General features: G+C 42.2%; 3 protein-coding genes across 6 annotated transcripts; 2 read left to right on the top strand and 1 right to left on the bottom strand.

Annotated features, from left to right (window-relative positions):
- The first annotated feature begins 1084 nt into the window (after positions 1-1084).
- LOC120904254 (neuronal acetylcholine receptor subunit non-alpha-3-like) lies at positions 1085-10748 on the top strand. 2 transcript variants are annotated; one of them, XM_040314116.1, is made up of 9 exons: positions 1085-1238; positions 1390-1544; positions 1627-1671; positions 1744-1853; positions 3160-3548; positions 3619-3759; positions 3820-4004; positions 4059-4181; positions 10628-10748. In XM_040314116.1, exons 1-9 carry the CDS (start codon positions 1175-1177, stop codon positions 10688-10690), a joined length of 1275 nt encoding a protein of 424 aa, XP_040170050.1. In that variant the 5' UTR covers positions 1085-1174; the 3' UTR covers positions 10691-10748. The 2 variants fall into 2 exon arrangements, with proteins under 2 accessions (XP_040170050.1, XP_040170049.1); XM_040314115.1 differs by lacking the exons at positions 1085-1238; positions 1390-1544; positions 1627-1671; ... (3 more) ...; positions 3820-4004; positions 4059-4181 and adding exons at positions 8776-8794; positions 8851-8939; positions 9058-9212; ... (3 more) ...; positions 10065-10205; positions 10266-10450 and having other exon boundaries at positions 10505-10748.
- A 1153-nt stretch (positions 10749-11901) lies between these two features.
- On the bottom strand, positions 11902-14398 carry LOC120904154 (2-phosphoxylose phosphatase 1). The gene is made up of 2 exons (XM_040313954.1): positions 14105-14398; positions 11902-14030 (listed from the first exon to the last, which is right to left on the bottom strand). Exons 1-2 carry the CDS (start codon positions 14196-14198, stop codon positions 12328-12330), a joined length of 1797 nt encoding a protein of 598 aa, XP_040169888.1. The 5' UTR covers positions 14199-14398; the 3' UTR covers positions 11902-12327.
- Positions 14399-23358: 8960 nt separating this feature from the next.
- LOC120899692 (tudor and KH domain-containing protein homolog) lies at positions 23359-27102 on the top strand. Of its 3 annotated transcripts, none has more exons than XM_040305803.1 (3): positions 23359-23635; positions 24355-25647; positions 25731-27102. In XM_040305803.1, the coding sequence occupies exons 2-3, from the start codon at positions 24399-24401 to the stop codon at positions 26180-26182; spliced, it is 1701 nt and encodes a 566-aa protein (XP_040161737.1). In that variant the 5' UTR covers positions 23359-23635; positions 24355-24398; the 3' UTR covers positions 26183-27102. The 3 variants fall into 3 exon arrangements, with proteins under 3 accessions (XP_040161737.1, XP_040161739.1, XP_040161738.1); XM_040305805.1 differs by lacking the exon at positions 23359-23635 and adding an exon at positions 24052-24101; XM_040305804.1 differs by lacking the exon at positions 23359-23635 and adding an exon at positions 24161-24291.
- Positions 27103-27202: the final 100 nt, after the last annotated feature.

A 27202-nucleotide genomic window follows, 5' to 3' on the forward strand; every position in this document is an offset into this window, starting at 1 on the left:
TATCCTTAATGGTATGAATATATCAATTTCGATCAAACGAGCAATTAAATAATAATAAAATTTGGATTTAAACAACAACAAAAAATTATCTAAATTGTGAATTTTATTTTGAATGTATGTTTCCTCAATCGCAAGTTTCCTCAATTTACTTCATCTTCTACATATTTGGCTCTATATTCATTGTTGGTCGAGGTCAGTGGTCGTCAAACTTGCCAGAAGAAATAGCCAAATATCATAAAAATTTAGCTATCGTCTTTTATAAATCACCGTATTGCATATTGAACAACACAGACAAAGCTAGAATATTTATCTTCTCCATGAATATGATTCTTTACACATAAAAAATATTTACAATATAATTAAAAACAGTTTGCTTTTAATAAATTTATTTTGAGCTACCGACAAGAAACTTATTGACATATCCTTAATCAGAATATTTTTCGCGACCACTTACCATTATTTTCGGTTCAATAGGATTAAGCAGGTCATTTAGCTATACGTACTTTGTCATGCCAATGCGCCCGCTTCACGTTTCCTATGATTTTAAAATTGATTCCCTTCTATCCTCTTTGATTCTATACGCCCTTTCTCGTTACCTTCATGATAGGCCTCCTAACATTATCTCTTCTCGACGTTCATTTTTTGCCCAGAATGATACCTGCTTAAGAGAGAATCAATTTCATTAAATCGTCGCCTATGCCATAGCGTCGCTGTTATCCGGTTTCCTTCTTTCCTAGAATATATGTGTATAAAAAACTTATAAACAAATCAACTCCTCCGAATTACTAAGCCAGATTAATGTGTACACCCATTATAATGGTAGAATTGAGGCTACTTGACTGATAGGCACAAATATTACTCATAATACCATTGACAACAACCCCTGAGCCTTCTTCCCTAAAACAGTGAAACAAGAGAACGCATACTCACATCCATGCAATGTCTGAGAATATTATCAGCATTGTATTGTATTTCTAGAGCACATGCGTCATTGTCGATCAAGTAGGACGGTGATATACTAAATGATTCAATATGAAATATAAGAAGAAGTGCCATCGCTAGAATAACCAGATCATTACTAGTGCCACGAACGGTTAGGTCACACTCAAAAATATATACAAAATTTAAATAGGAGCATTTACATTTTAGCATACGTTCAGCAACACATAATTAAATGGCGAATATATTGTCATTTATTTATCTCCCGCTTCTAGTGGCATTTCTTTTCGATTCCGCAAGTATGGTTATTGTTTTTTTCGTTTAAAGTTAATCTTAACCAATGTATAGATCGGTCATTTCTTTTAAATACACATTTTTAAAGCGTCCTTCATAAACAGTTACTATGCTAGCGAGTGCATCTCATGCAATGTTCTAATATTCAATTTACAGGCTCAATTAATTGTGACAAAAAAAGAGACAATGTGCAATATACCATCAAACAACATTTGTTCTGCAACGGATATGATCCAAAGATACGACCGGCTAAAAGTGAATTTGACTCAATTAATATAACTACGTATGCGTTTTTTCATGGTTTTGATATTGTATGTATAATTGCATCTAATTTTAATACTTTAATATTGTGATAATTTATTTGTTATTTGTTTGTTTTGTTTTTAATTCAAGAGTGAATACAGAAGCATCATGAGTTTCCAAATAATTTATTACATGGTAAGTCATTTTCTATCAAAAGCAATTGGAAAGCGATTGTTGTAAAAAAATCATAATTTTGTATAAAAAAAGCTTTGGTCAGATACCTCCCTAGCCTGGAATGCATCGGACTGGTCCAACATTACTACACTGAATACCAACTTCGATGAAATTTGGACCCCTCAGTTTGAAAACATTAACTCGTAAGTATTCCGAAACGTTAATTAGGCTCGTAGCGTAGGGTCTACCGGGTTAGCACCGCTAAGGGCGCTAGATCTTGAAGACATTGTGCTACGAGCGATTAAAAAATGTCTCGGAAACCCCTGTAATAAGACCGAACGATTAAAACATCATTCAAGGCGCATCTACAGTTATAGTGTTTCCACAGTTTTGTAGTTGTTTCCCATAGTTTTGTTGTGTGTTTCTACAATTTTTTAGGAGTTTTCCAGATTTTTTTGGTTGAATTGTATTGATCTCCATTGGGACGATATCAATAAATCGTGGGAACAAACCAAAAATCTATTAGATACGATGAATAAATCGTGTGCCTAAAAAATATGGGAGCTTACCAATAAATCCTGGAAAACCCGGTTTGTCGAAAAAGACTTAATATTTGTAACATTTAATTTCAAGAAATATTATTACAAATAATTAGCTCTACGATTACCAGATTTTGTACATTAGTAGTACATTCACTGCGAGAGAGAAGAGATTATCCGTTCCATATGATTTTCAACACGCCACAAGCTGTACTACGCTTGACAGTTTTTTAGATTTTGAGCGTCCATTTGTGCATTGCATACTCATTTGTTTTAAAAATGTAAGGATGATGAAAACTTTATGAAACCTTGTAAGTTGATTTTAAGTTGGATGTTCGGTAGTTAGCTGACTGTTCAATTTATATAGCTTTTCAAGTCACTTCATTCATTCGTGGTTTTCATACAGAAGAACTGAACATTATTGTGATGTAAATAGAAAATGTTGGGCCGGTCTCGTTTTACAGTCGTCCACTCGTACGATATAACAACACGTCCGCCATGAGTACCCCCGAATGGACCATGTCCCCATATGTAGGACTATCAAGATCATGATCGTTAAATATTGAGCATTTCTTTTGATTTTGATTATCGCCCAGTTTCCGAGTGTTTCTTGCGCGATTTGCTGGATCTATTTGCTCATGAAGGCGAGAGTTTCCCCTGCCAATTGCTGCCATTTGTAATAATTTCATATGACTACATATGTGGTGGTCATGTTGTATATTTGATGGCAATAAAACTAAAATGTGGTACTTGATATTGTGCAATGGTGCACATAAATGTGCTTCTTGAGATGCATGTGAGTGAGTTAATTTATTTATCAATCGCTAATCAGCCCTTTTCAATAAATTCTTTAAATACAACCGAACAGCTCTAGAGACGCCTGTGTATGTATGTTTTCAAAGTGCACCGAGGTAGCACGCTACGGCTAATTCACCATTCAACATATACCTTTTTTCATAATATATTCTAGAGATTATGAAGGACAACCATCTGTATCCTGTTTGAACCCGGACTGTTTGCTACACGAAGATGGAGGTATTTCTTGTTCGCCAGTGTGCAGAATCTCTGCTAAATGCTCGTCCGACTACTCACGCTGGCCGTTCAACACACTAGTTTGTCGAATGTGGTTCACAAATCGAGATAAAGAACTCGTAGATGAAGTTAACTTTTTATCTATCATAACATACTTGCAGTCAGCTCGTCAATCTCCTATAGCTAAGTGGTGTGTTACAAGTGTTTCATCCAATAAAACACAGTTAAGCATTCCTGGAGCAACTAGCCGCACAGTTGAGGAGTTGGAATTCAACTTGGAACACAGTCCTCACCTCACAATTGCAATAATCTATCTTCCTGCTTTTGGTAATATTCCATCTTTTTAAACCTTTTTTTTATTGAATTTCACACATGTTTTGTATCTTTCTTAACATAGTTCTCAGCATGTTGAATATTTTTGTCTGTCTGTTGGATTCCCGCGTCAAAGAGAAGATTGTCATCCCCATAATTTGTATGATATTTCATTTCCAACTACTCCAACAAATGAGTAACCCTACCCCTGAAATTCCTGGAGTAGGTAAGATACACAAATATGCAAAAGTTTTGTGTAAAAATGTTGCTAAAAGTATGTTTTTAGTATTGTTTATTATTGCTTCGATGATACTGACGTTCCTGTTATTTGTGATCACGTTGATCAACCGCTGGTTGCACGATCTGCAATCAACTCCGCCAAACATTGTCATACGATCGATGAGAGCTATCTTATCCAGCCGTCTGATGAATTGGATTCTTAAAGTAGACTATCTAACTGTCGGGCAAAAGGTAATGATTACAACTAAGTATTTGAAACCATTTAAAACCGTGCAATTCTTTCAGACATGTACTATTATTAACAACGATGAAAGACTGACCTTGGACTGGGTAATGTTTGTGAAACTAGTTGATCGTTTTATTTTAGCTGCGTATGTTATAATTTATCTACTACTTTTCTGGATATACATTCCATTACAACACACACATAATCGATATCATGAACGTGGTACGAGAGTATGCGGTAATTGAAATATGTGCTCAATAAATAAAAAATAAAAATAAAGTATTTATGAAGCACAAAATCTACAGTATTATTTAATTATGTAATTAAAGAAAGCCGGTCTTGTAGTACAGTCGTCAACTCGTACGACTTAACAGCATGCCCGTCATGGGTTCAATCCCCAAATAGATCGCGCCGCCATACGTAGGACTGACTATCCTGCTATGGGGGGAATCAATTAGTCACTAAAAGCCAAGCCCACAAGTGGGTACAGGCAGGCCTTGACCGGCATCGGTTGTTGAGCCAAAGAAGAAGAAGAATTAAAGAACAAATTCTTAAGGGGGTTAAGATACACTTCATACATTCAAGATTTGCTAACCCATTGCTATCAAGGGCTTCACCAACTGTTGAGATCCATAAGATTTCAAAACCACACGACATTAATAAATAGAGGGCGAAAAGGCTTTTTCCCTCTCTTCATCACCAGCAATTTCTTACAACGGCTTCGGTAATTATTAGCAGCAAAAACCAAAGAAAGAAAAGGAAACTTTATCCGAAAACTATTCGCGACGAAACAGTGGGATATATCACACACTGATTCATCCGGTGATAAGATATGGACATGATTATGGATTATCTGGATGGATGTAAACGCTCTGGGAGTGTTTGAGCGACGCATCTTCCAGACCATCTTTGACGGTTTGTCCGAGCATGGAGTGTGGAGAAGGAGAAGAATGAAACACGAACTTGCTGAGGTGTACGGCGAATCGAACATCCTGATCGTGGTGATCGTGGACCCTCAGCTCCAGATGAAGCAAGACCTGTTTGAGATAGGGTGTCTACATGGATGGGAAGCTGCAGCCAGGGACCGAACATCCTGGAAAATTATTGTTGACCGGGCCATGTCATGATTACATGCTCTGTTTTGAGTAGTGATGGGCAAAACGGATCCGAAGCCAGACAATTTTGGAGACACCTCCGCACCAAACGGCTTCACATCAACATCTCCGGACCCGTTTATGACACAGTGTACCAAAACAATTCCTTACCAAAAAAGATTCAAATGGGATACTCCAAAATAAGAAAATGCACACAGTATTTAAGTTAAGGGGTGGTCCCGTGATACAATCGTGAACTCGAACGACTTTACAACAAGCTCGTCGAGGATTCAAGTCTAGAATGGGCCGCCCTTCCGTAGCAAGGACTGACTATCCGGCTGCGTCTAATAAAGTCTCGAAAGCCTGTAAAAAAGGCCAGCATGTCCGCGTGGGATGTTTACGCCAAACAGAAGAAGAATTTGAGTTCTAATAAAAGTAGTCAGACTCGATTTAATATTTCGGCCTGTAGTATGCGGATCCGTTCTGACACTAAAATATACAGGCGGTCCCCGAGATACACGGTACCTCTTATACGCGGATTCGGAGATACGCGGTTTTTCAAATTTGACAGTTCTTTGAGCGAATTGTACTGATTTGACACATCAATTGTGAAATACCAAATAATTTCCGTATTGACCGAATGTGAAATACCATTTCGAAAGGTTTTAAACTGTTCAATTCAGTAGAAACATATCAAATAATTATTTTAGTGGTTAAAATCATCCCCTACTTGCAAAATTGCACGAAAATTAGCGATATTTTGGCTGGAAATCACGAGATTCGACTTACGCGGAAATTCGAGATACGCGGTATTTTGCTGCCGTTTTCGGTCCCCATTAACCGTGTATCTCGGGGACTGCCTGTACTATCGGTCGAATCACGACCTTTCATTTGAGATGTCGGACGTTCAAATTGGCCGGTAAATAGCCGAGTAAATCCACTGTAAAGGAATTAATCAAATAGTTCGATTAGTTTGAAATTGTTAACAAACTATGGAGTTGCATATCATGATAACGATCGGGACGAAATTGTATAAGTGCGTAACTCGGGAAAAACTGTAACCGTATGAGTATTTCAAAGCTCATCAAACAAGTAATGAAATAATAATAATTTTATGATTTAAACATCATTAACATATTCTATCAAATTGTGTATTATATTTTCAAAACATAAAAATCTAACCTTATTCAAGATTTTCCTCAATCGCAAATTGTATTTATTCTTCATATTTTGCACTACACCCATAGTTTTGAGGCCAGTTGTTTGCATCCATGCCAGATTTGATTGATAGATAGATTTGAAGTTTAGTTATTGATTTTTACGAAGCACCGCATTGCAAAATGAAAATGATAGATGAAATAATCTGTAATTTTGTGTAAATATTGCAATATCTTCAAACCATTTTTGGTCTCTTCAAAAAAAAAATATAAATAATGAACATGTTGCTATTCACTTTTAGATATCCGAATTAGTGATGGGCAAAACGGCTCCGAAGCCGGAGCCGGCTCCGACCGGCTCCAGGCAATTTCGGAGCCGGCTCCGCACCAACAGCTCCGGAGCCGGCTCCGCACCAACAGCTCCGGAGCCGGCTCCGCTCCGATGGCTCCGGAGCCGGCTCCGCTCCGACGGCTCCGGAGCCGGCTCCGCTCCGACAGCTCCGGAGCCGGTTTTAACGCAAAGGACCAAAAGAACTTTTTCAATGAAGTTTCAATCAAGGAAATCCGTAAATAACGGAGTAGGTCATGTTTAAAAGAATTTATAAAAAAAAAATCGATTAGTTTTGAATATTGTTAAGAAAGACGAGACAAACGAATGCTACACAACGTCATGCATGTCAATACTGCAATCGTATCGTGTGTTAGCTTCCACACGTGCGAGAATATATATTCATTTTTTAGTACCCTATCATACAATGATGTCTCTATTGAACCGTTAGTGCGGAGCCGTTGGTCCGGAGCCGTTGTTTCGTCTCCGGCTCCGGAACGATGGGCCCGATGCCGGCTCCGCAGTCATTGATGCGGAGCCGTGTAGAGCCGTTAGTCCGGAGCCGGCTACGGAGCCGTGGGTGCGGAGTCGGCTCCGGAGCCGTTGGTATGGAGCCGGCTCCGGAGGCGTTGGTGCGGAGCCGGCTCCGGAGCCGTTGGTGCGGAGCCGGCTCCGGAGCCGTTAGTGCGGAGCCGGCTCCAGAGCCGTTGGTGCGGAGGCGGCTCCGGAGCCGTCGGAGCGGAGCCGGCTCCGGAAAAAAGTCGGAGCCGGCTCCGGAGCCGTTGGTGCGCTCCGAAACACCCATCACTAATCCTAATACTTACTATTCGTATTCAAACTTCACAATACAGGATTTTTGATGATATTTTATTGACATGTTCAGCGAGTTGTTGATTCGTTCGAGCATATTTCGGACCTACCCGATTCCAATTCCGTGTTCGGAATAAATTCCGGAGCCGATTTCGATGCTGGAATCGATTCCGATTCCGAAGTCGATTCCGGAGCCGATTCCGGAGTTGGTTCCGGAGCCGATTCCAGAGTTGAATCAGGTGCCGATTCCGAAATTGAACCCGGAACCGATTCCGGAGTTGGCTCCGGAATCAGAATTGTTTCCGGAATCGGAATCGGCTCCGGAATCAGAATCGTCTCCGGAATCGGAATCGACCTAGGAATCGCAATTTACTCCGGTAGCGGAATCAGGCTTGAGTCCAGATATGGAGTTAGGTCCGGAATGAGAATTAGTTGTTGAATTGAAATAAGAAGTGTGGGAAGCGAAATAAGTCCGGGAATCTCCATGTGAATAGATCATTTACAAGTAAATTTTGATTCTTATATTGCAATATATTGCACTACAATACTATTGCAATATATTGCAATATATTGCAGTGATAAAGTGGCTGTGGTAAAGCGGCATGCTGCCCAGCTCCGATGGAAAATGATGGTGCATTTTTATTTCATACCTGTTTTACGGAGAAAAAAAAAATTCCACATGTTTGAAAAATGTCCCATCAATATTTTAAAGTAATATGCTTTTAAGGAGTAAACTATGTAACTTTAAGATTCTGAATAAATAAAATCTTAATCGGAAAGGTAAATCCACAAATATTGCAAAAAAAACAAGGATGTGCTATTTAAATTTGGCGTCACATAGAAATTTGTCATGACACACATTTCGACTTTTCTAAGTATTCAAAATGTCTTCCCTTCAATCCTCCTTGGTTCTATACGTCTCTTCTCGTTACGTCAAAGACTTCTCTATCTCTTCTCGACGTTCAACTTTTTCCAAGAATGATACCTGCTTAAGACGATCAATTTCATTCAATTGTCGCCATAACCTCGTCACCTATTATCCAGTTTCCATCTTCTCTAGAACTTATGTATATAAAAATTCATTAACAAATTAACTCCTATGAATTTCTAAGATAGATTAATTTGTGCCATGGTAATAGTGGTAGAATTGAGACTACTTGACTGATAGGCACAAACATCAATTCATTGACAACATATGGCCCTGAGTTTTCTTCCCTGTTGAAACAAGAGAACGCATACTCACTTTCATGCAATGTCTGAGAATATTATCAGCATTGTATTGTATTTCTAGAGCACTTACGTCATTGCTGATCAAGTAGTGCGGCAGTACATTGAACATTTCTATAGGAAATATAAGTAGATCTGCCATTTGCAGGACGACCAGATTATTACTAGTGCTACGAATGGTTAGTTCACACTCAAGAATACTTACAAAGTTTGAATACGAGCATTTTCATTTTAGCATTCGTCCAGCAACACATAATTAAATGGCGAATATCTTGTCATTTATTTATCTCCCGCTTCTAGTGGCATTTCTTTTCGATTCCGCAAGTATGGATATTGGTTTTTTCATTTAAAGTTAATCTTAACCAATGTATAGATCGGTCATTTCTTTTAAATAAATATTTATAAAGCTTCCTTCATAAACCTTCAAATATTTAATTTACAGGCTCAATTAATTGTGACAAAAAAAGAGATAATGTACAATATACCATCAAACAACATTTGTTCTGCAACGGATATGATCCAAAGATACGACCGGCTAAAAGTGAATTTGACTCAATTAATATAACTACGTATGCGGTTTTATATAGTTTCGATATTGTATGTATAACTTTATTTCATTCAAATCATTACTGTATTTTTGATTGATTATTTTAATTTATCTTTTTTTGTTGAAAGAGTGAATACAGAAGCGTCATGAGTTTTCAAGTAAATTATTACATGGTAAGACATTTTTACTATCTAAAGCAATTGGAAGGCGATTATTGTAAAAACAAAACATGTTTCCATATTTTTTTGGGTTCAAAACAAAGCGTTGGCAAGATTCCTCCTTAGCCTGGAACGCATCGGACTGGTCCAACATTACTACACTGAATATCAACAACGATGAAATTTGGTCCCCTCAGTTTGAAAATATTAATTCGTAAGTATTCAGAAGGGTAAATTAACCATTCAACACATTTTTTTAAACTTTATCTCATAATACATTTCAGAGATTATGAAGGACAACCATCTGTATCCTGTTTGAACCCGGACTGTTTGTTACGCGTAAATGGATATGTGTCTTGCTCGCCAGTTTGCAGAATTTCTGCTAAATGCTCGTCCGACTACTCACGCTGGCCGTTCAACACACTAGTTTGTCGAATGTGGTTCACAAATCGAGATAAAGAACTCGTAGATGAAGTTAACTTTTTACCTGTCATTACATATTTGCCGTCAAATCGTCATTTACCTACAACTAAGTGGTGCGTTACAAGTGTTTCATCCAATAAAACACAGTTAAGCATTCCTGGAGCAACTAGCCGCACAGTTGAGGAGTTGGAATTCAACTTGGAACACAGTCCCCACCTCACAATTGCAATAATCTATCTTCCTGCTTTTGGTAATATTCCATCTTTTTAAACCTTTTTTTTAATTTAATTTCATACATGTTTTGTATCTTTCTTAACATAGTTCTCAGCATGTTGAATATTTTTGTCTGTCTGTTGGATTCCCGCGTCAAAGAGAAGATTGTCATCCCCATAATTTGTATGGTATTTCATTTCCAACTACTCCAACAAATGAGTAACCCTACCCCTGAAATTCCTGGAGTAGGTAAGATACACAAATATGCAAAAGTTTTATGTACGAATGTTGCTAAAAGTATGTTTTTAGTAATATTTATAATTGCTTCGATGATACTGACGTTCCTGTTATTTGTGAGCACTTTGATCAACCGCTGGTTGCACGGTCTGCAATCAACTCCGCCAAACATTGTCATTCGATCGATGAGAGCTATCTTATCCAGCCATCTGATGAATTGGATTCTTAAAGTAGACTATCTAAGCGTCGGGCAAAAGGTAATGATTACAACTATGTATTTGAAACCATTTAAAACCGTGCAATTCTTTCAGACATGTACTATTATTAACAACGATGACAGACTGACCCTGGACTGGGTAATGTTTGTGAAACTAGTTGATCGTTTTATTTTAGCTGCGTATGTTATAATTTATCTACTACTTTTCTGGATATACATTCCATTACAACACACTCACAATCGATATGCTGAGTCTGGTGGGAGAGTGTGCGCTAATTGAATCATTGTTGATAATAAATAAAGTACAACAATAAACGCTGTACTTTAAAAAGATGAAATATACTGTTTTTTTAACTCGATCATCCTAGAGCAGGGGTCTCCAAACTACGGCCCGCGGGCTGCATGCGGCCCTCCAGAGCTTATAATGCGGCCCACGATGACTTTGCCAGAGTTAATATAAATATTACGTTATTATGACTTATTCAAATAAAAATGTATTTTTTACTTTTCTTAGACAAAAATCAAGCTTTAGTAACACGAAACTGTATTAGTATCGTTAGTATTTTGTTGTAAAAACGAGATTTAAACGTTCACTCATCATTTAAAGGTAGCGTCAAATGGCCCTCAATATAGTTATTTTTGAAGCAATGCGGCCCGCGAACTGAAAAGTTTGGAGGCCCCTGTCCTAGAGAATCATTCAATATTTGCTTATCTTGTATACCCAGTGCCCAATCCCAGTGTCTCGTAGTACAGTCGTCAACTCGTACGACTTAACAACATGCCCGTCATGGGTTCGATCCCCAAATAGACCGTGCCGCCATACGTAGGATTGACTATCCTGCTATGGGGGGAAATCAATTAGTCACTGAAAGCCAAAGCCTACTAGTGGTACAGGCAGGCCTTGACCGACAACGGTTGTTGAGACAAAGAAGAAGAAGAAGAAGTATACCCAGAGCTAAGATTAATGTTGAATGGCAAACAATAAAGGCTACTCATAAACTAATCATGAGTCATTAGCCTACAACACGTCTGATAATAAATTGCAACGATAGGGGTTCAACAAATAAATACATAAGGAATACACAAATGACGAACGAACCATATCCTCCAATACAATTGCGAAAATGTGTATGAGAAGTAAAGGTTATATCAACTGCTAACTTTGGCTTCACTGAAAAAGTCAATGAAAGCCAAGCTCACTTCACTAGTAGGTACAGGCAGCCCTTGACCGGCAGCGGTTGTTCTGCCAAAAGAAGAACTTTGGCATATTTGCAATATAAAATATATAAGTGTCATAATATATGTAATATATTACTCACAAAACCTAGAAGGATTAATCTAATGGATGGATGGAGCTTAGGCCATCTGTAACTCAGTGGTTCATAATTTGTTTACCATTGATGGACTCCCTTTGGTAAGAAAGTTTTCGGATTTCATAAAGAGATTACAGCGGACCAACACTTCCACCACCAAATAAATATGCTGGTTCAGTTTGAAGTAAGTATAATTATATTACATCAATTTATTTTAGTTATGTCTGACACATGAATATACCCTATCTGTAAACACTTACAACATTAAAAATATTTATAGGGCGGTGCTGTCCTTGCGTCATCAATGATATGTATCGTTTTCGATGGCATCAATTAGTTTCTTCTTTTATGAAGCTTTGTTTCTGCGACATTATCTCACTAACCCTATTGAGCAAGCAATTCAAATTTCCCATTCATTCAAATTACTAACTCATAAAAGTATTGAATGATCAGCTGATATCGACACTGTTTGCTGCTGAAGACATAATAACTACAGAGATATCACAGGTAGGAAGTAGATCCTCTTCCATTTAGCAACGCAACACGTACTTTAACAAAAACGAACAACATTTTCCGCATGTCGCATGGTTACGCTATAGTTTTCCTAGAAAAATCCATCCTGCTTCGTCTGCGCCATACAAGCATCCTTGTAGTTGGTAGCATTAAGGGACAGAAAATAATCGTCATGAATAAATCGAATAATGTTTTCGATCGGACACAAATGGGCCCTACCGCCCCGAATACCCCTTGGAACATTCAGACTCTTGCCACTCTCGCATACGTCGATAGTGTTCGTGACGTCCCGCCCATTATAAACCAGCCGGAAGTAGTACTGCGTGTCCTTATCGCTTTTATACACTTCAAACACCATTCGCGACGCGTACGGTATGAACGGATTCTCGAGCTGAACACCCAGCGAAGCGATCAGATACTCAAGCGTTTTGTCATGCCCCGAGTAAAGCACAAATTTCACCCGATCGCCGGAGATCATTCGCAGCATGTAGGCTACGATGTTACGCATCAAGCCGTACGAGCGTAGTAGGCCCTGCTGGCGCATTGATTGGCTGTACAGTTCCTTCATACCGGCCCAGTGTATGTACGACATTAGGGCGAGAACGTGGCTTTTCTCGACGCATCCCTCAATTTCCGGTTCCTGCTCCGTTGTATCCGAGTCGTCTGGCTGTTCCGTATTGATGGGTGGACCAGCACCACCTCCGCTCAGGGTGGCTTCATCCAGATCGATGTTTATTACATCCAGCCCAAGGGGGTCTTGCGTTGAGCTGCTGCCGGTTTTCGAGCCATATCGGTAACTATCCGCTGACGGCATGTTGCTGTGTATCTTCCGACAGGGTAATGGAGCTGCATGGCAAATGTGTGCCAATAGTGCGTCACGTATTTCGAGTGGATTTATCTGTTGCCCAGCCGCCTGTGGATTCTGTAGCAAGGCCGCACCGATCCACTGGACTATCGCACCAATCGCTGGATGCTTTGACAGATGCCCGTTCATCTCGCTTGCCAGTTGTTTCTTCAGCTTCTCCGCCTGTGGACAGGCACAATCCGAAAAGCAGTACGATAAACTGTGGCTCTCCTGTATCTGCATTGCTAGCCATTTCTCGGGTGGCAGTACACCGAACAGCAGTGCCATAGCCGATTGAAACGTTCGACGGTAGCGAGTAGAATAAATGACGACATCATCCACCACATACTGAAAACTAGAGGTTGGATTGGAAATGAAATCGGAACCATTAAAGGGTGTAGTTCTTTGGGTGCTGATTGGGACCCGCGTGTAGAGTCCCAGGGCGTTCGCATAAGCCTGTCGAACGATATCGCCTACGTGTAGCATTTGGGCAATGCCTTTATGTGTTAGCTGTGCCAGCAAGCAGAGCTTCGACGCGGCCGGCAGTAAAGGAAACCCATGAAATGGACCCGTTTTCATCCAGTGTCCACCGCTAGTGCTTCCGGTGGTAGTGTTCTGCAGGAAGTTGATGTATCTCGCAAGGGTAGGATCATTTTCATATCCGCAATCCACTTCATTGATACCACGCACATGTGCCATTGGGCCACGGTCACCATGGCGTATCAGCAGCAATACGCCCTGCAAAGTCCAACCCTCCAGGGAACCGCCCTCCTCACCCGTCACGATTGCAAACGGATGGGTGCAGTCAGTCTGGTTGATCTCTTTTACTCTTATCCTATCCGTTGAGTCGCCTTCCTCGGCGAGAAACCGTTCCGTTTTGCGGTAGCCGAATCCTTTCGCATTCAGTAGATTGTTACCATTTTCTATGGAACCAATGTACTTGTACATGCCTATCGATGGAAGGCATAGTTTTTTTTAGTATTAGTCATTTATTCTACTACACCTGCACATGTCTCACGCTTACCTGCTATCAGCAAAAATATCCAAATGCTCAGTATCAAGTAACAGTAGAGGGTGCGATGTTGCAGCGAAAATCGGGCAATTTCTTTTAACAGCATCTTGGCGATTATGCTACCAGTTTGCACCCAAAGCACTTTAGGATCATTAATTTTTTTGTTTTTAGTAAAATTTAGACTCTGTCTGAATTCGATTCGGAACTTGGTTATGTGTAACAAACAATCTTTCACTGACGTTTGATGTATGTTTTTCTTTCCAAAAGGCGTACGATTTTGTTTTCCCCAAATGCGACTGCGCGGCATTTGCTCCATTTTTCTTTCCAAAGATTCGAAATGGTACCGTTGTATTTGTTTAGTATGAACAGTTTAAGGATACGTTTAGCATTTGAATGTTTTAAAGCTAACCGTCGAATACGAAAAACTATCATACAATCATATCATATTATTTAACAGAATAAAATCTCATGGGACTAACTACTTAATTAGATTTATCTAGGTTTTATATCAAGTGGATTGTTTCACTTTAAGTGGGTTGATTTCATATGCATGAAAATATTTAAAGAGATCTGTTACAGAATGACATGAAATTTGATAACTATACAATTTGTCCTTGATGGTGTTCATATTTCAAGTAAATTTCCTTAAATTTCCAGTATCAAATCAACAATTGAGGTAAACTCAAAGATGCTTTCGTCCTTCCCAAACCTGTGTTAAGGCCGGGCTACATTGATCGTACTCGCAAGTGTAATTTTGATTTTCACTAGCGCACCTGGCGGCGGCTGACCGAAGCATTTTGCCAAACAATTTGGAGCCGCTCCAGAAAATGTGTTATTTTCCATGTTTTGTACTTAATTCGGACGAGAAAAGTTTTGTAAAAGGTAGATGCACATGTCCTGCGCGCATTACATCCATTTTCATGACAAAAAACGATGGATAAACTACTTAATTAAAAGATTCAGCATGACCATTCTCTCGATGACCAAAAAAAGCTTCCACCAGCCGCCGCCAGATGCGCTAGTGAAAATCGAAATTACACTACGGATTACGATCAATGTAGCCCGGCCTTTAGGTTAATTACATTTCTGTAAGGTTGAAGTATTACTGCTCCCTAAATAGAATTAAAAAATGTAAAGGCCGGGCTACATTGATCGTAATTTTGATTTTCACTAGCGCATCTGGCGGCGACTGGTGGAAGCTATTTTGGTCATCCAGGAATGGTCATGCCGGATCTCAAAATAAAGTAGTTTTTCCATCGTTTTCCATTGCAAAAATGGGTGCAATGCGTGCAAAACATGTGTATCTACGTTTTACAAAACTTTTCTCCTCCGTTTTAGTAAAAAACATGGAAAAATAACGTATTTTCTGAAGCGGCTCAAATTGTTTGGCAAATGCTTCGGTCAGCCGCCGCTAGTGAAAATCGAAATTACACTTGCGAGTACGATCAATGTAGCCCGACCTTAACAATCTTAGAAGGTTCTCACAAAAGCTCTTTGCCGGTTCACTGGAATGTAGACCCTTCTCGACAAACAACATTAAGGCCGGGCTACATTGATCGTACTCTCTGGTGTAATTTTGATTTTCACTAGCGCACCTGGCGGCGGCTGACCGAAGCATTTTTCCAAACAATTTGGAGCCGCTTCAGAAAATATGTATTTATTCCATGTTTTTAACTTAATTTGGACGAGAAAAGTTTTGTAAAAGGTAGATGCACATGTCTTGCACGCATTGCATCCATTTTCATGGCAAAAAACGATAGAAAAACTACTTAATTTTGAGATCCGGCACGACCATTCCCTCGATGACCAAAAAAGCTTCCACCAGCCGCCGCCAGATGCGCTAGTGAAAATCAAAATTACACTTGCGAGTACGATCAATGTAGCCCGGCCTTTACGATGATTTTTCGCTTTGATGGTCTGTTGGATAGAATGAGAATGTAAGTTGATTTGCGATCACTGTTGCTAAAATCAAACGTACCCGATACTGTAATTAACATCAACAATCAACGTTTTTGCTCCGTTATCCATAAGTTTGTCGATTTTTCCAGAATTGTTTCTGTTTTTTTTAAACTGGCTTAATTTTCTAATTGACTTTAGTTATTGAATTATCATTCTATTTCACATAAAGGCCGGGCTACATTGATCGTTCTCGCACGCGTAATTTTGATTTTCACTAGCGCATCTGGCGGCGGCTGACCGAAGCATTTTGCCAAACAATTTGGAGCCGCTCCAGAAAATACGTTAATTTTCCATGTTTTTTACTTAAATCGGAGGAGAAAAGTTTTGTAAAACGTAGATACACATGTCTTGCACGCATTGCATCCATTTTTGCAATGGAAAACGATGGAAAAACTACTTAATTTTGAGATCCGGCAGGTCCATTCCCTCGATGACCTAAAAAGCTTCCACCAGCCGCCGCCAGATGCGCTAGTGAAAAACAAAATTACGCTTGCGAGTACGATCAATGTAGCCCGGCCTTAATGCTTAATATTTTATGCACGTCGTACACGTCGGCTGCAAATAGTGTTAGAGATTGTGTATTGTTGAGAAAATTCGCTAAATGTCTTCTGCAATTAGTGCAAGGTCAATTGTTTTACTCTATGCCTTGATAAATGTAGTGTTATGAGCTTCCATCGTAAAAAAAAAGTCCCAGTGAAATATTCCTATAGTCTACATAACCACATGCTAGAACGTTTAACCACTATTCGTGACCATTGGCACCCTATTTGACAATAAATGAAATTTCAATGACCACTACTTAGCTGTGATACACAAGGCCAATCGAATGTTAAGGCCGGGCTACATTGACCGTACTCGCAAGTGTAATTTCGATTTTCACTAGCGCATCTGGCGGCAGCTGACCGAAGCATTTTGCCAAACAACTTGAAGCCGCTTCAGAAAATATGTTATTTTTCCTTGTTTTTTACTTTAACTGGACTGGAAAAGCTATGCAATAGATAGATGAATATGTTGTTCACGTATTTCAGCCATTTTCGCATCAAAAAACGGTGAAAAAACAACTTAAATTTGAGATACGGCACGACCATTCCCTTGATGACCAAAAAAGCTTCCACCAGTCGCCGCCAGATGCGCTAGTGAAAATCGAAATTACACTACCCGCTGCGCAAAGCGACGGAAGGCGTTATGCCGTTCTGAGAATTTTATCATGCCCTCTTTTTCTCTCCAACGCCAGAATTTGTCGAGCAGCTCGTCGAGCTGCCCGTCCCTGGCTCCGCCTCATTCCCCTCGCCTGAGCGCGCTGCCAAAGGTTTGAATGTGTTGGTGTGTCAGACGGCCAATCGCTGTCAGCCATCGTCCGTGCTCTTTCCCTTCCTAGCGCTATCTCATTCTCGCGTGTTGTCAATGCTCATGAGTTGCTGTGGCGCTTAAAAAACCGTTTATACACATTGCGGCGATGAAGTTGCATTTTCACATATCAAACCAAAAAAAAGCGCAATGAGTTCAATTGCTGCAATGTAAAAATGTCTACGGAATCGCTAGCTCACGCTGGAGGGTTTGCTGTGTAACGCGCAGAACCTTAATTCGCATTTACACGTTCAGCCCGGCGCTGATTTTCATCAACTTTTCTTTCCGCCGGCATCAAGAACGCAAGCTGATTATGATAGCGGCATCCTGGAAAGTTCACTGGCAGTCCCTGGGGCCTGCCATCGAACTAAACATGTTAAGCATTAAGCATAAATTTGTTATCCTAAGCTTCTGTTGGGGGTGTTGGGGGTGGGGGGGGGGCAAATGGTTCTCCAGCCATGGTGCCCCAACGACCATCTTTCCGGGGGCCCTTGTCGCTAATACTCTGTCCACTTGTAGACATACGGCATACTACAGACTAGCGATCTTCGGCGACCGCCTAGTCCGGCTACGGTTAGATCCGCCGCTGGTTCTTGACGGTGTTTTTTTTACTGTAGAGTGCATCCTTCCCCCTGCCTTCAGCGTATGCATCGGGCAGGAGACAGTGTGGCAGTATGCAAGTTGCACACTGGATAGGAGCGGGCCCGCGGCACCGCCATCATTCCGCACATCTGCATGCCCGTCGTGGGTTCTAATCGCGTATGAACCGTCCGCCGTAGCAAGGGACTAGTCACCGGCTCAGGCTACGTGGTACTCAAGTCCTAAAACGGCCGGTATGATCGCGTTGGCTAGTACGCCATTAATAATAATAATAATAATAATAAAAAGAACTTAGCATAGCAGTCCACACCCGGGTAAGAGTTTGTCTTGACTTTGTTGCTGCCGGGCTACCGCTGTGACGCGACAAATGCACGGAATGCACTCGATCAAAACATGAACCTACCGATCCGAACCCATTCCAAGGCATTGCCGGTCAATCGGCGTCATGATAACTACTCCAAACCAACAAGCCACCAGATTGTCGACGGACAGGTGCAGCACCATACGCGCACCATAATAAACAAATCCAGAAAATCGAAAATATACGCATCAGAATCAAATAGTTGTGGGGTTTCCAAACGCACGCACACACACACACACACACACACACACACACACACACACACACACACACACACACACACACACACACACACACACACACACACACACACACACACACACACACACACACACACACACACACACACACACACACACACACACACACACACACACACACACACACACACACACACACACACACACACACACACACACACACACACACACACACACACACACACACACACACACACACACGCGCACGCGAGAACGCACCTACGAAAGCGCACATGCAAGCACGCACCCCCCACCAAACCCCCCCTCCCCTTCCGCTATCATCAGCTATCATATAGCGCATCATCATCCAAAGCGCCGGGCGGGGTGGGTGCATGGTAGAGTGAATGGTCACTTTCCCCGCGCTGTGTGCGTGTGTGTCGAGACAGATTTCGGCACATAAAAAAAAATTATAGCCACTATACATTGTGCTACATGATGCTTAGAAGGTCGTTGAAGCATCAAACATGTTAAAATTAAAAATATTAGTTTAGTGTTAGACGTTCTCCTACGCTTGTTTTAAATAGGCTTCGTCACCCTCAATTGGCAGGGGCATCGAATGGTCTCATCAGCAGCGGCACGAAATAAAATAAACCATCCATACACCGATAACACTTTGAATCCCAAACCAACCCAACCAGCTTCTCCCGGCAGGTCACACACAAATTAATAAATGCTAACACCCACCAATAACAATACACAACCGCAATGCACATAAAAGTATCAACGCATACACCACAACACCCAATCAGCTGGCGTCGCGGAAGGCACGGGCAGAAGCGCAAGTAAGGCAGGGCAGGCTGAGGGAGGGAGAAGAAGCGGACGAGAAAATGGGCGCCAATTTTTTTAATTTTTGTTGACCGTTTTTTTTGCTCCGCCGCCATAAATAGTTCGTCCATTTCGCCAGCAGATGGCGCAAAACTTGCTCGACCCAGCGCGGGAATCGCTGAAGAACAGCGCGGGAGACCAGCCAAAATCTGCGCTGGCCAGCGCAGATTTTGGTGCATTTTCTGCGCTGGAAACTGCTCGAATTTGCGCAGCGGGCAGCCAAAATCTGCGCTGGCCAGCGCAGATTTTGGTGCATTTTCTGCGCTGGAAACTGCTCGAATTTGCGCAGCGGGTGGCCAGCGCAGATTTTGGTGCATTTTCTGCGCTGGAAACTGCTCGAATTTGCGCAGCGGGTGTTCTTCAGCGATTTCTGCGCTGGGTCGAGCAAGTTTAGCGCCATCTTCTGGCGAAATGGACGAACTATTTATGGCGGCGGAGCAAAAAAACGGTAAAAAAATTTAAAAATATTGGCGCCCATTTTTCGTCCGCTTCTTCTCCTCCCTCACCGTGCCCTGCCTTACTTGCGCTTCAGCCCGTGCCTTCCGCCGCCAGCTGATTGGGTGTTGTGGTGTATGCGTTGATACTTATATGTGCATTGCGGTTATGTATTGTTATTGGTGGGTGTTAGCATTTATTAATTTGTGTGTGACCTTGAGACGCTGTGGGAGAAGCTGGATTGGGATTCAAAGTGTTATCGGTGTATTGATGGTTTATTTTATTTCGTGCCGCTGCTGATGAGACCATTCGATGCCCCTGCCAGTTGAGGGTGAAGAAGCCTATTTAAAACAAGCGTAGGAGAACGTCTAACACTAAACTAATATTTTTAATTTGAACATGTTTGATGCTTCAACGACCTTCTAAGCATCATGTAGCACAATGTATAGTGGCTATAAAATTTTTTTAATGTGCCGAAATCTGTCTCGAGTTTTCGACACACACACACACAGCGCGTAGAAAGTGATCGTCCACTCTATCATGCCGCGATCCCCCACCCCGCCCGGCGCTTTGAATGAGGATGCGCTACAAGAAAACTGAACCAGCCGTTCTACTGATAAGGTAGCCGTACTCGCTCGTGCGGGAAGGGGGGGGGGGTTCTGGTGGTGCCGTTCGCGTGCGTGGTTGCGTGCTTGCGTTCGCGCTTTTGCGTGCGCGCGTGCGCGTACGTGCATGTGTGCGTACGTGCATGTGTGCATGTGTGTGTGTGTGTGTGTGTGTGTGTGTGTGTGTGTGTGTGTGTGTGTGTGTGTGTGTGTGTGTGTGTGTGTGTGTGTGTGTGTGTGTGTGTGTGTGAGTGTGTGTGTGAGTGTGTGTGTGTGAGTTTGCGCGCGCGTGTTTGTGTGTGTGCGTGCGTTTGGAAACCCCTAAACTATTTGATTCTGATGGGTACATTTTCATCCGCTGCGGCTACAAAGTCCATGCATTTTCGATCTCGCTACCTGAGAGACAACACAACCATTGGCATTGGCATCTTTGCGATCGGCTCTGCTGTTGGGCGTATTTAAAAGACACGTGATCTAAGAAAACGTGCGTGTGATATATTGCACATTTATTTCTAATTCAGCTAGCGGGCGCAAGTGGAAACAACATTTTGAAGTGAATCCATACAAAAGAGGATTCTGGATTGGTTTATTACGGTGCGCGTATGGTGCTGCACCTGTCCGTCCAGAATCTGGTGGCTTGTTGGTTTGGAGTAGTTATCATGACGCCGATTGACCGGCAATGCCTTGGAATGGGTTCGGATCGGTAGGTTCATGTTTTGGCCGAGTGCATTCCGTGTATTTGTCTCGTCACAGCGATAGCCCGGCTACAACAAAGTCAAGACAAACTCTTACCCGGGTGTGGACTGCTACGCTAAGTTCTTTTTATTATTATTATTATTATTATTAATGGCGTACTAGCCAACGCGATCATGCCGGCCGTTTTAGGACTTGAGTACCACGTAGCCTGAGCCGGTGACTAGTCCCTTGCTACGGCGGACGGTTCATACGCGATTAGAACCCACGACGGGCATGCAGATGTGCGGAATGATGGCGGTGCCGCGGGCCCGCTCCTATCCAGTGTGCAACTTGCATACTGCCACACTGTCTCCTGCCCGATGCATACGCTGAAGGCAGGGGGAAGGATGCACTCTACAGTAAAAAAAATACCGTCAAGAACCAGCGGCGGATCTAACCGTAGCCGGACTAGGCGGTCGCCGAAGATCGCTAGTCTGTAGTATGCCGTATGTCTACAAGTGGACAGAGTATTAGCGACAAGGGCCCCCGGAAAGATGGTCGTTGGGGCACCATGGCTGGAGAACCATTTGCCCCCCCCCCACCCCCAACACCCCCAACAGAAGCTTAGGATAACAAATTTATGCTTAATGCTTAACATGTTTAGTTCGATGGCAGGCCCCAGGGACTGCCAGTGAACTTTCCAGGATGCCGCTATCATAATCAGCTTGCGTTCTTGATGCCGGCGGAAAGAAAAGTTGATGAAAATCAGCGCCGGGCTGAACGTGTAAATGCGAATTAAGGTTCTGCGCGTTACACAGCAAACCCTCCAGCGTGAGCTAGCGATTCCGTAGTCATTTTTACATTGCAGCAATTGAACTCATTGCGCTTTTTTTGGTTTGATATGTGAAAATGCAACTTCATCGCCGCAATGTGTATAAACGGTTTTTAAGCGCCACAGCAACTCATGAGCATTGACAACACGCGAGAATGAGATAGCGCTAGGAAGGGAAAGAGCACGGACGATGGCTGACAGCGATTGGCCGTCTGACACACCAACACATTCAAACCTTTGGCAGCGCGCTCAGGCGAGGGGAATGAGGCGGAGCCAGGGACGGGCAGCTCGACGAGCTGCTCGACAAATTTGGCGTTGGAGAGAAAAAGAGGGCATGATAAAATTCTCAGAACGGCATAACGCCTTCCGTCGCTTTGCGCAGCGGGCAGCGCGGGAGACCAGGCCAAATCTGCGCTGGCCAGCGCAGATTTTGGTGCATTTTCTGCGCTGGAAACTGCTCGAATTTGCGCAGCGGGCGGTCCCCTAGCAATGATGGACTATTCGGACCTGGAGTACATAAAAGGAGTACATTAAATCCATTTTAGCCCGGCATAACCACAAAGGTTGTAATGTCAAGAAAAAGAATAGTTGTGTATTACTCATTTGTTATTCAAAAAAAGTTTAACTCCCCCTCTCGGCCATGTAGCAAATCGTAACGTTTGATGACCCCCCATCCCACCCCTCTATCATCGTTACGTAATTGATGGATGGCCCATAACGCAGAAGTAATGTGTCGATTATTGAAAAAAAAATCAATGAAATTCGTCTTCATCTCGTACGACTTAACAACATGCCCGTCATGGGTTCAAGCCCCAAATAGACCGTGCCGCCATACGTAGGACTGATTATCCTGCGCAGAGCGTGGTGGGTAATCCAAAAGTCATTGAAAACCTACCCCATAAGTGGTACAGAGGCAGGCCTTGACCGACAACGGCTGTTGAGCCAAAAATAAGAAGAAAGAAATTTTGCTTCACATAAAAAGTTATGATCATTTTTTAGAACGAGTTTGTGTATAAAAAATCATACCTGATGCGTGCTCCTAAACCAATCCGGTACATTTCGTATTTTTGCCCATCACTACCTTTGTCAGCTGTTTGTTTGACAGCAAAACGATAAGTTTGGTTTTTTTGTCACTGTCAACTGGGTTCCGTTGCTTTACAGACTGTTCAAAAATTACGCAGCAGCTAGTTTTCTTGTTTAATACATTGATTTTTTATGCCTTCACTCACCCATGAAATAAATATTTTTCTTTATCTTGCACAAAGTAAAAAACTACACACAAAAATCAAATAAACTCCCACCAAGCTTCTTCACGACGAATCTGCTCGTTGCTTAGCAAGCTTTTTCTTGACGATGACTGTAATTTTTGACAGATACATGTGCATACTATTGCAAAGCGCGTTGTTAATTCACGTTTCGGAGCAAATTTTACGAACAAAGTTGCCGAATTTTAATTGTACTACGATTCCGCCGTTTCAGAGAACCGGGAAGCAGCACAAATCATGCAGAATTATTACTGATCGCTCTGCTCTATGTTTGTGACACTCCCGGAAACATTTGCTACCTTGATGTGAACTTCAGCAACAACTGAATTGTTTTGCTTCAAAACTAGCGAAAATTCTATTCCTTGGAGTAAATACAGCAGTAAGTATTAAGAACGGTGTAATGAATTCCGGTATAAGCGTTAGCAATCCGGCCTTCAGTGTGAAGAAATATTCAATATTAGGCGGTCTTGCAAGCTGCCCGCCAAGTTCAAGGACACGTAGTATTTGTATTTTTTGTGTGTACTTGGAAACTTTCCGATTCAAACGCGGTGTGCATTGGCTTTTATGGTCATCGTAATATAAACAAATAGAGTTTGTCATCAAGCATTTTTAACAGCATGCAAAGTAGCTGGAAAAAGTGAGTCATTTTCTTTCCGTATTCGGTCGCCCCTTACATAATGAGAGGCTTACAACTGTGCTGTTAATTTACATCAGGTGAAGTGATTTACTTACCCACTTGCGCACTATTCGTATCCAACATTATTATGTCATATCTCTATTATTAGTCGAAATGGTTTACAAAAAAAAACGAAGGTTGACATATGAGATGGCATTGAGGAGGCATGGTAAATATCACTTGGCTTAGCCTTTTCGCATGATTCGGTTCTGAGGCTGGTGTCGTTCCAATCCAACGCTTTCAGTCATTACGAGTCTTAAATATCACTAACGTTCTAGTTGCATCTGAAATGTAGAGATCAATTTTTATAACCTCTTCAGTCTTTCTACCGGAACCATCACAGTTAGGCGGCTTTTGACGTCAGATAATAGAATCTATTTTTACATACAATCATTTATATTACCACCACCTTTTCCCTGCAGGATTTTCTTGATCGTGCTTGGCGGTATCCATTGGTGACAGCAAGATGAAGCCATCAGCTCCAGCAATCCCGCTCATCCTGGGATTGTCTTTGCTTGGAGCTAGTGGAGCCTACTTGTACATGCTGTTTAAGAAAAGGCGATCGAACGCGGCTGGTGATTTGGTGGATTTCTTTACGAGAAGTACATCCAAACAGGACGCTCCTGTGGCGGAAATTGTCATACCGAACAGTCTCATCCCTTTGGTAATCGGACGCAAGGGCTACACGTTGCAGCACATTCAACAATCTACCGGAGCCAGTATTAATTTCGTTGACCACGATGAATCTAGTCAGCTGTGTCGTATTCAGGGCCCATCGCAAGCTGCCGTCGAGAAGGCGAAAGAAATGGTACTGAAGGAAACGTCAAGGCCCATAACCATTACGGAGGAGGTGATTGTACCGCAGGCTGCCTGCGGAAAGATCCTTGGCCGCTGCGGAGATGAACTGCAAGAAATTTGTCGCAAATCAATGGCCAAAGTGTGGCTCGAAGGTCGGGCTAGAAGTGAAACGGAACGGCGGGTCATGATAACCGGTACTGCCTCCCAGATAAAGGTAGCGAAGGAGCTCATTGCGCAGAAGGTGCGGGAAGATCATGATAGCAAAAAAATGCTCGCCGACCCAACCCGTCAGACGCGAGAGCCCCGCATCAGGACGCCCCCGACAAGTTCTGCCCCAACGCCGGTACCAAGTGACGGAGGGATGAAGCTGAACACGACTTCACCGAAAATATGCGTCGAAAAACGAAACTCCTCCAGCTTTGCCGCTGGTCAGATGGAAGTATTTGTATCGACCATTGTGTCCCCGAGCAAATTCTACGTCCAGCTGGTTGGACCACAGTCGACCGAGCTGGATCTGCTCGTGCTAAGCATGACCGAGTACTACAACCAGAACCAGAACCGCGAGCTTCACCGGCTTCGAAAACCTTACCTCGGTCAGATAGTGGCCGCCGAGTTCAATGCAGACAACAAATGGTATCGGGCCGAAATCAGTGCCATCTTACCGAACGAATACAAACCAGGGGAGGTGGTGCTCGATCTGTTTTTCGTCGATTATGGCGACAATCAGTATACGAACCCGAACGAAGTGTACGAACTCAAGCCCGACTTCCTAGCATTACGATTCCAGGCGATAGAATGTTTCCTGGCCAGGGTAGAACCGACCCAGCAATCCAATCTGATGCCTGCCCCAGCGTCCGCTACCGGAGAAGAAGAGTGGGATCCGGTTGCAGTGACCAGATTTGAAGAGCTAACGTATGGTAAGTGCGCCTCATGTGGCTACACTGATTCATTCAAATTCTTACTTTTACTGTCATGTACCGTTGTTACCTTCCAATTCTAGTGGCTCAGTGGAAAAAAATTGTTTCAAAAATTGTTACCTACCGGAACAGCAAGAGCCCACTACACGGTCGCGAAACGTCACCCATTCCAGGCGTGGAACTGTACGATACGGCGCCCAACGGTATGGATCAAATCAACATCGCGCAGCAGCTTATTGCAGAAGGCCTGGCCCGTCCAGCTAGCAGCGACCGGCTGGATGAACTCTCAAGGAGCCAGCTCTTTCGGTTGGGTTTAACGAATGGAACAGATGGCAGCTCTTCACAGTCATCAAGCATTGACAAGGTGGACGATGTGAGCGCATCCAGCAGTACGTCCGCCTCGACGGTAATTTCGTCCGGGGTGCATATCAATGGAACGGGCCAAACTAGCCCGAAGGTTGAGCAGCAGCAGCAGCAGCAGCAACAACCACAACAGTCGGTGCGTTATAGAAGTTTGGCCAATGGAGCGCACTGAACGAGATGTTTAAAGGAATCCCACAATCGAACGAGTGTACCAAATAGACATAGGTGAACTTTTTTATTTTATTTTTATTCCATACTCCACTATCGTTTCGTTTGAGGCGATTTGCTTGCCCTTTTTAGTTCCTGCTATCCAATTGATCGCATTGTACTTAGGCTAGTGTTGTGAAAGGATGCGTGCTTAGTTGGTACTCTTTAAAACAACAAAAAGAACAAATCATATTACATTTTAAATGAGTCGTTTTATAGCAATCAGTTTTAACGTTTCTTATATTATAGAGCAGTTTTATTTTGCTTAGTAAGTGTTGTTAGTATTGCAAGTTATCTTACTCGTCAATGAACCCCATGTTGTAGGACAACGTAAGAAGAGCAATTGTATGTATTATAGACATCTGTATACAATCACTTGCAATCATCAATGATAAATGGAGCGCAGGAGCATTAAAACGAGCTACAATCTAGACAACAAATTGTGATGTCGTTTCTAGAACGAGAGTTGCGTGTAACGCTAACTTGGAGAAAATTGTAAAATATCATACCTAGTGAGGCAATAGACAAATAGGAAAACGATAAAATGATAAAAGTCAGCAAAAAACAAAAAAATCAGACTAGAACACGATACGAGATGGAAAATATTTATAACGTTGTGTAAGTGGTGCCAAATTCCGTTCTAAAAAAGAGATGCGAGGAAAACCGTGTAATAGGGACAAAAACAAAATAGAATACCATTACCGTTTGCGGTCGTCGGGTTTGTTTTTGTAATAATGGGCTCAAAAGCATTTACATTTATGAACGAGTGCACATTTAGATTTGAAGTTTTTCATGTTCGAAAAAGAACGATAAATTACTATAATAAATGTAAAACTTTATACAACTGGTTAATGTGCACCAATAAAACCAATCGTTTGCATCGTGTTTCTTGTGGTGATATAATCGTTTGGCCGAAAGCTGAAGGCAACGAACGAAGGCAACTGAACGAGCATAATGCATTTGCCACAAATGGTCGGCTGGCGGT

Source organism: Anopheles arabiensis, chromosome 3 (genome assembly GCF_016920715.1).
Source record: "Anopheles arabiensis isolate DONGOLA chromosome 3, AaraD3, whole genome shotgun sequence".
NCBI classification, from domain to species: Eukaryota; Metazoa; Arthropoda; class Insecta; order Diptera; family Culicidae; genus Anopheles; species Anopheles arabiensis.

What these genes read in the sequence shown, in the direction of transcription:
- LOC120904254 (XM_040314116.1), top strand. Translation starts at nt 1,175, where the DNA reads ATGGCGAATATATTGTCATTTATTTATCTCCCGCTTCTAGTGGCATTT. An exon ending in TCCAAATAATTTATTACATG is followed by an intron (nt 1,672 to 1,743) that starts GTAAGTCATTTT and finishes GTATAAAAAAAG; the next exon opens with CTTTGGTCAGATACCTCCCT. An exon ending in CCCTGAAATTCCTGGAGTAG is followed by an intron (nt 3,760 to 3,819) that starts GTAAGATACACA and finishes GTATGTTTTTAG; the next exon opens with TATTGTTTATTATTGCTTCG.
- LOC120904154 (XM_040313954.1), bottom strand. Translation starts at nt 14,198, where the DNA reads ATGCTGTTAAAAGAAATTGCCCGATTTTCGCTGCAACATCGCACCCTC. An exon ending in GATATTTTTGCTGATAGCAG is followed by an intron (nt 14,031 to 14,104) that starts GTAAGCGTGAGA and finishes TTCCATCGATAG; the next exon opens with GCATGTACAAGTACATTGGT.
- LOC120899692 (XM_040305803.1), top strand. Translation starts at nt 24,399, where the DNA reads ATGAAGCCATCAGCTCCAGCAATCCCGCTCATCCTGGGATTGTCTTTG. An exon ending in ATTTGAAGAGCTAACGTATG is followed by an intron (nt 25,648 to 25,730) that starts GTAAGTGCGCCT and finishes TTCCAATTCTAG; the next exon opens with TGGCTCAGTGGAAAAAAATT.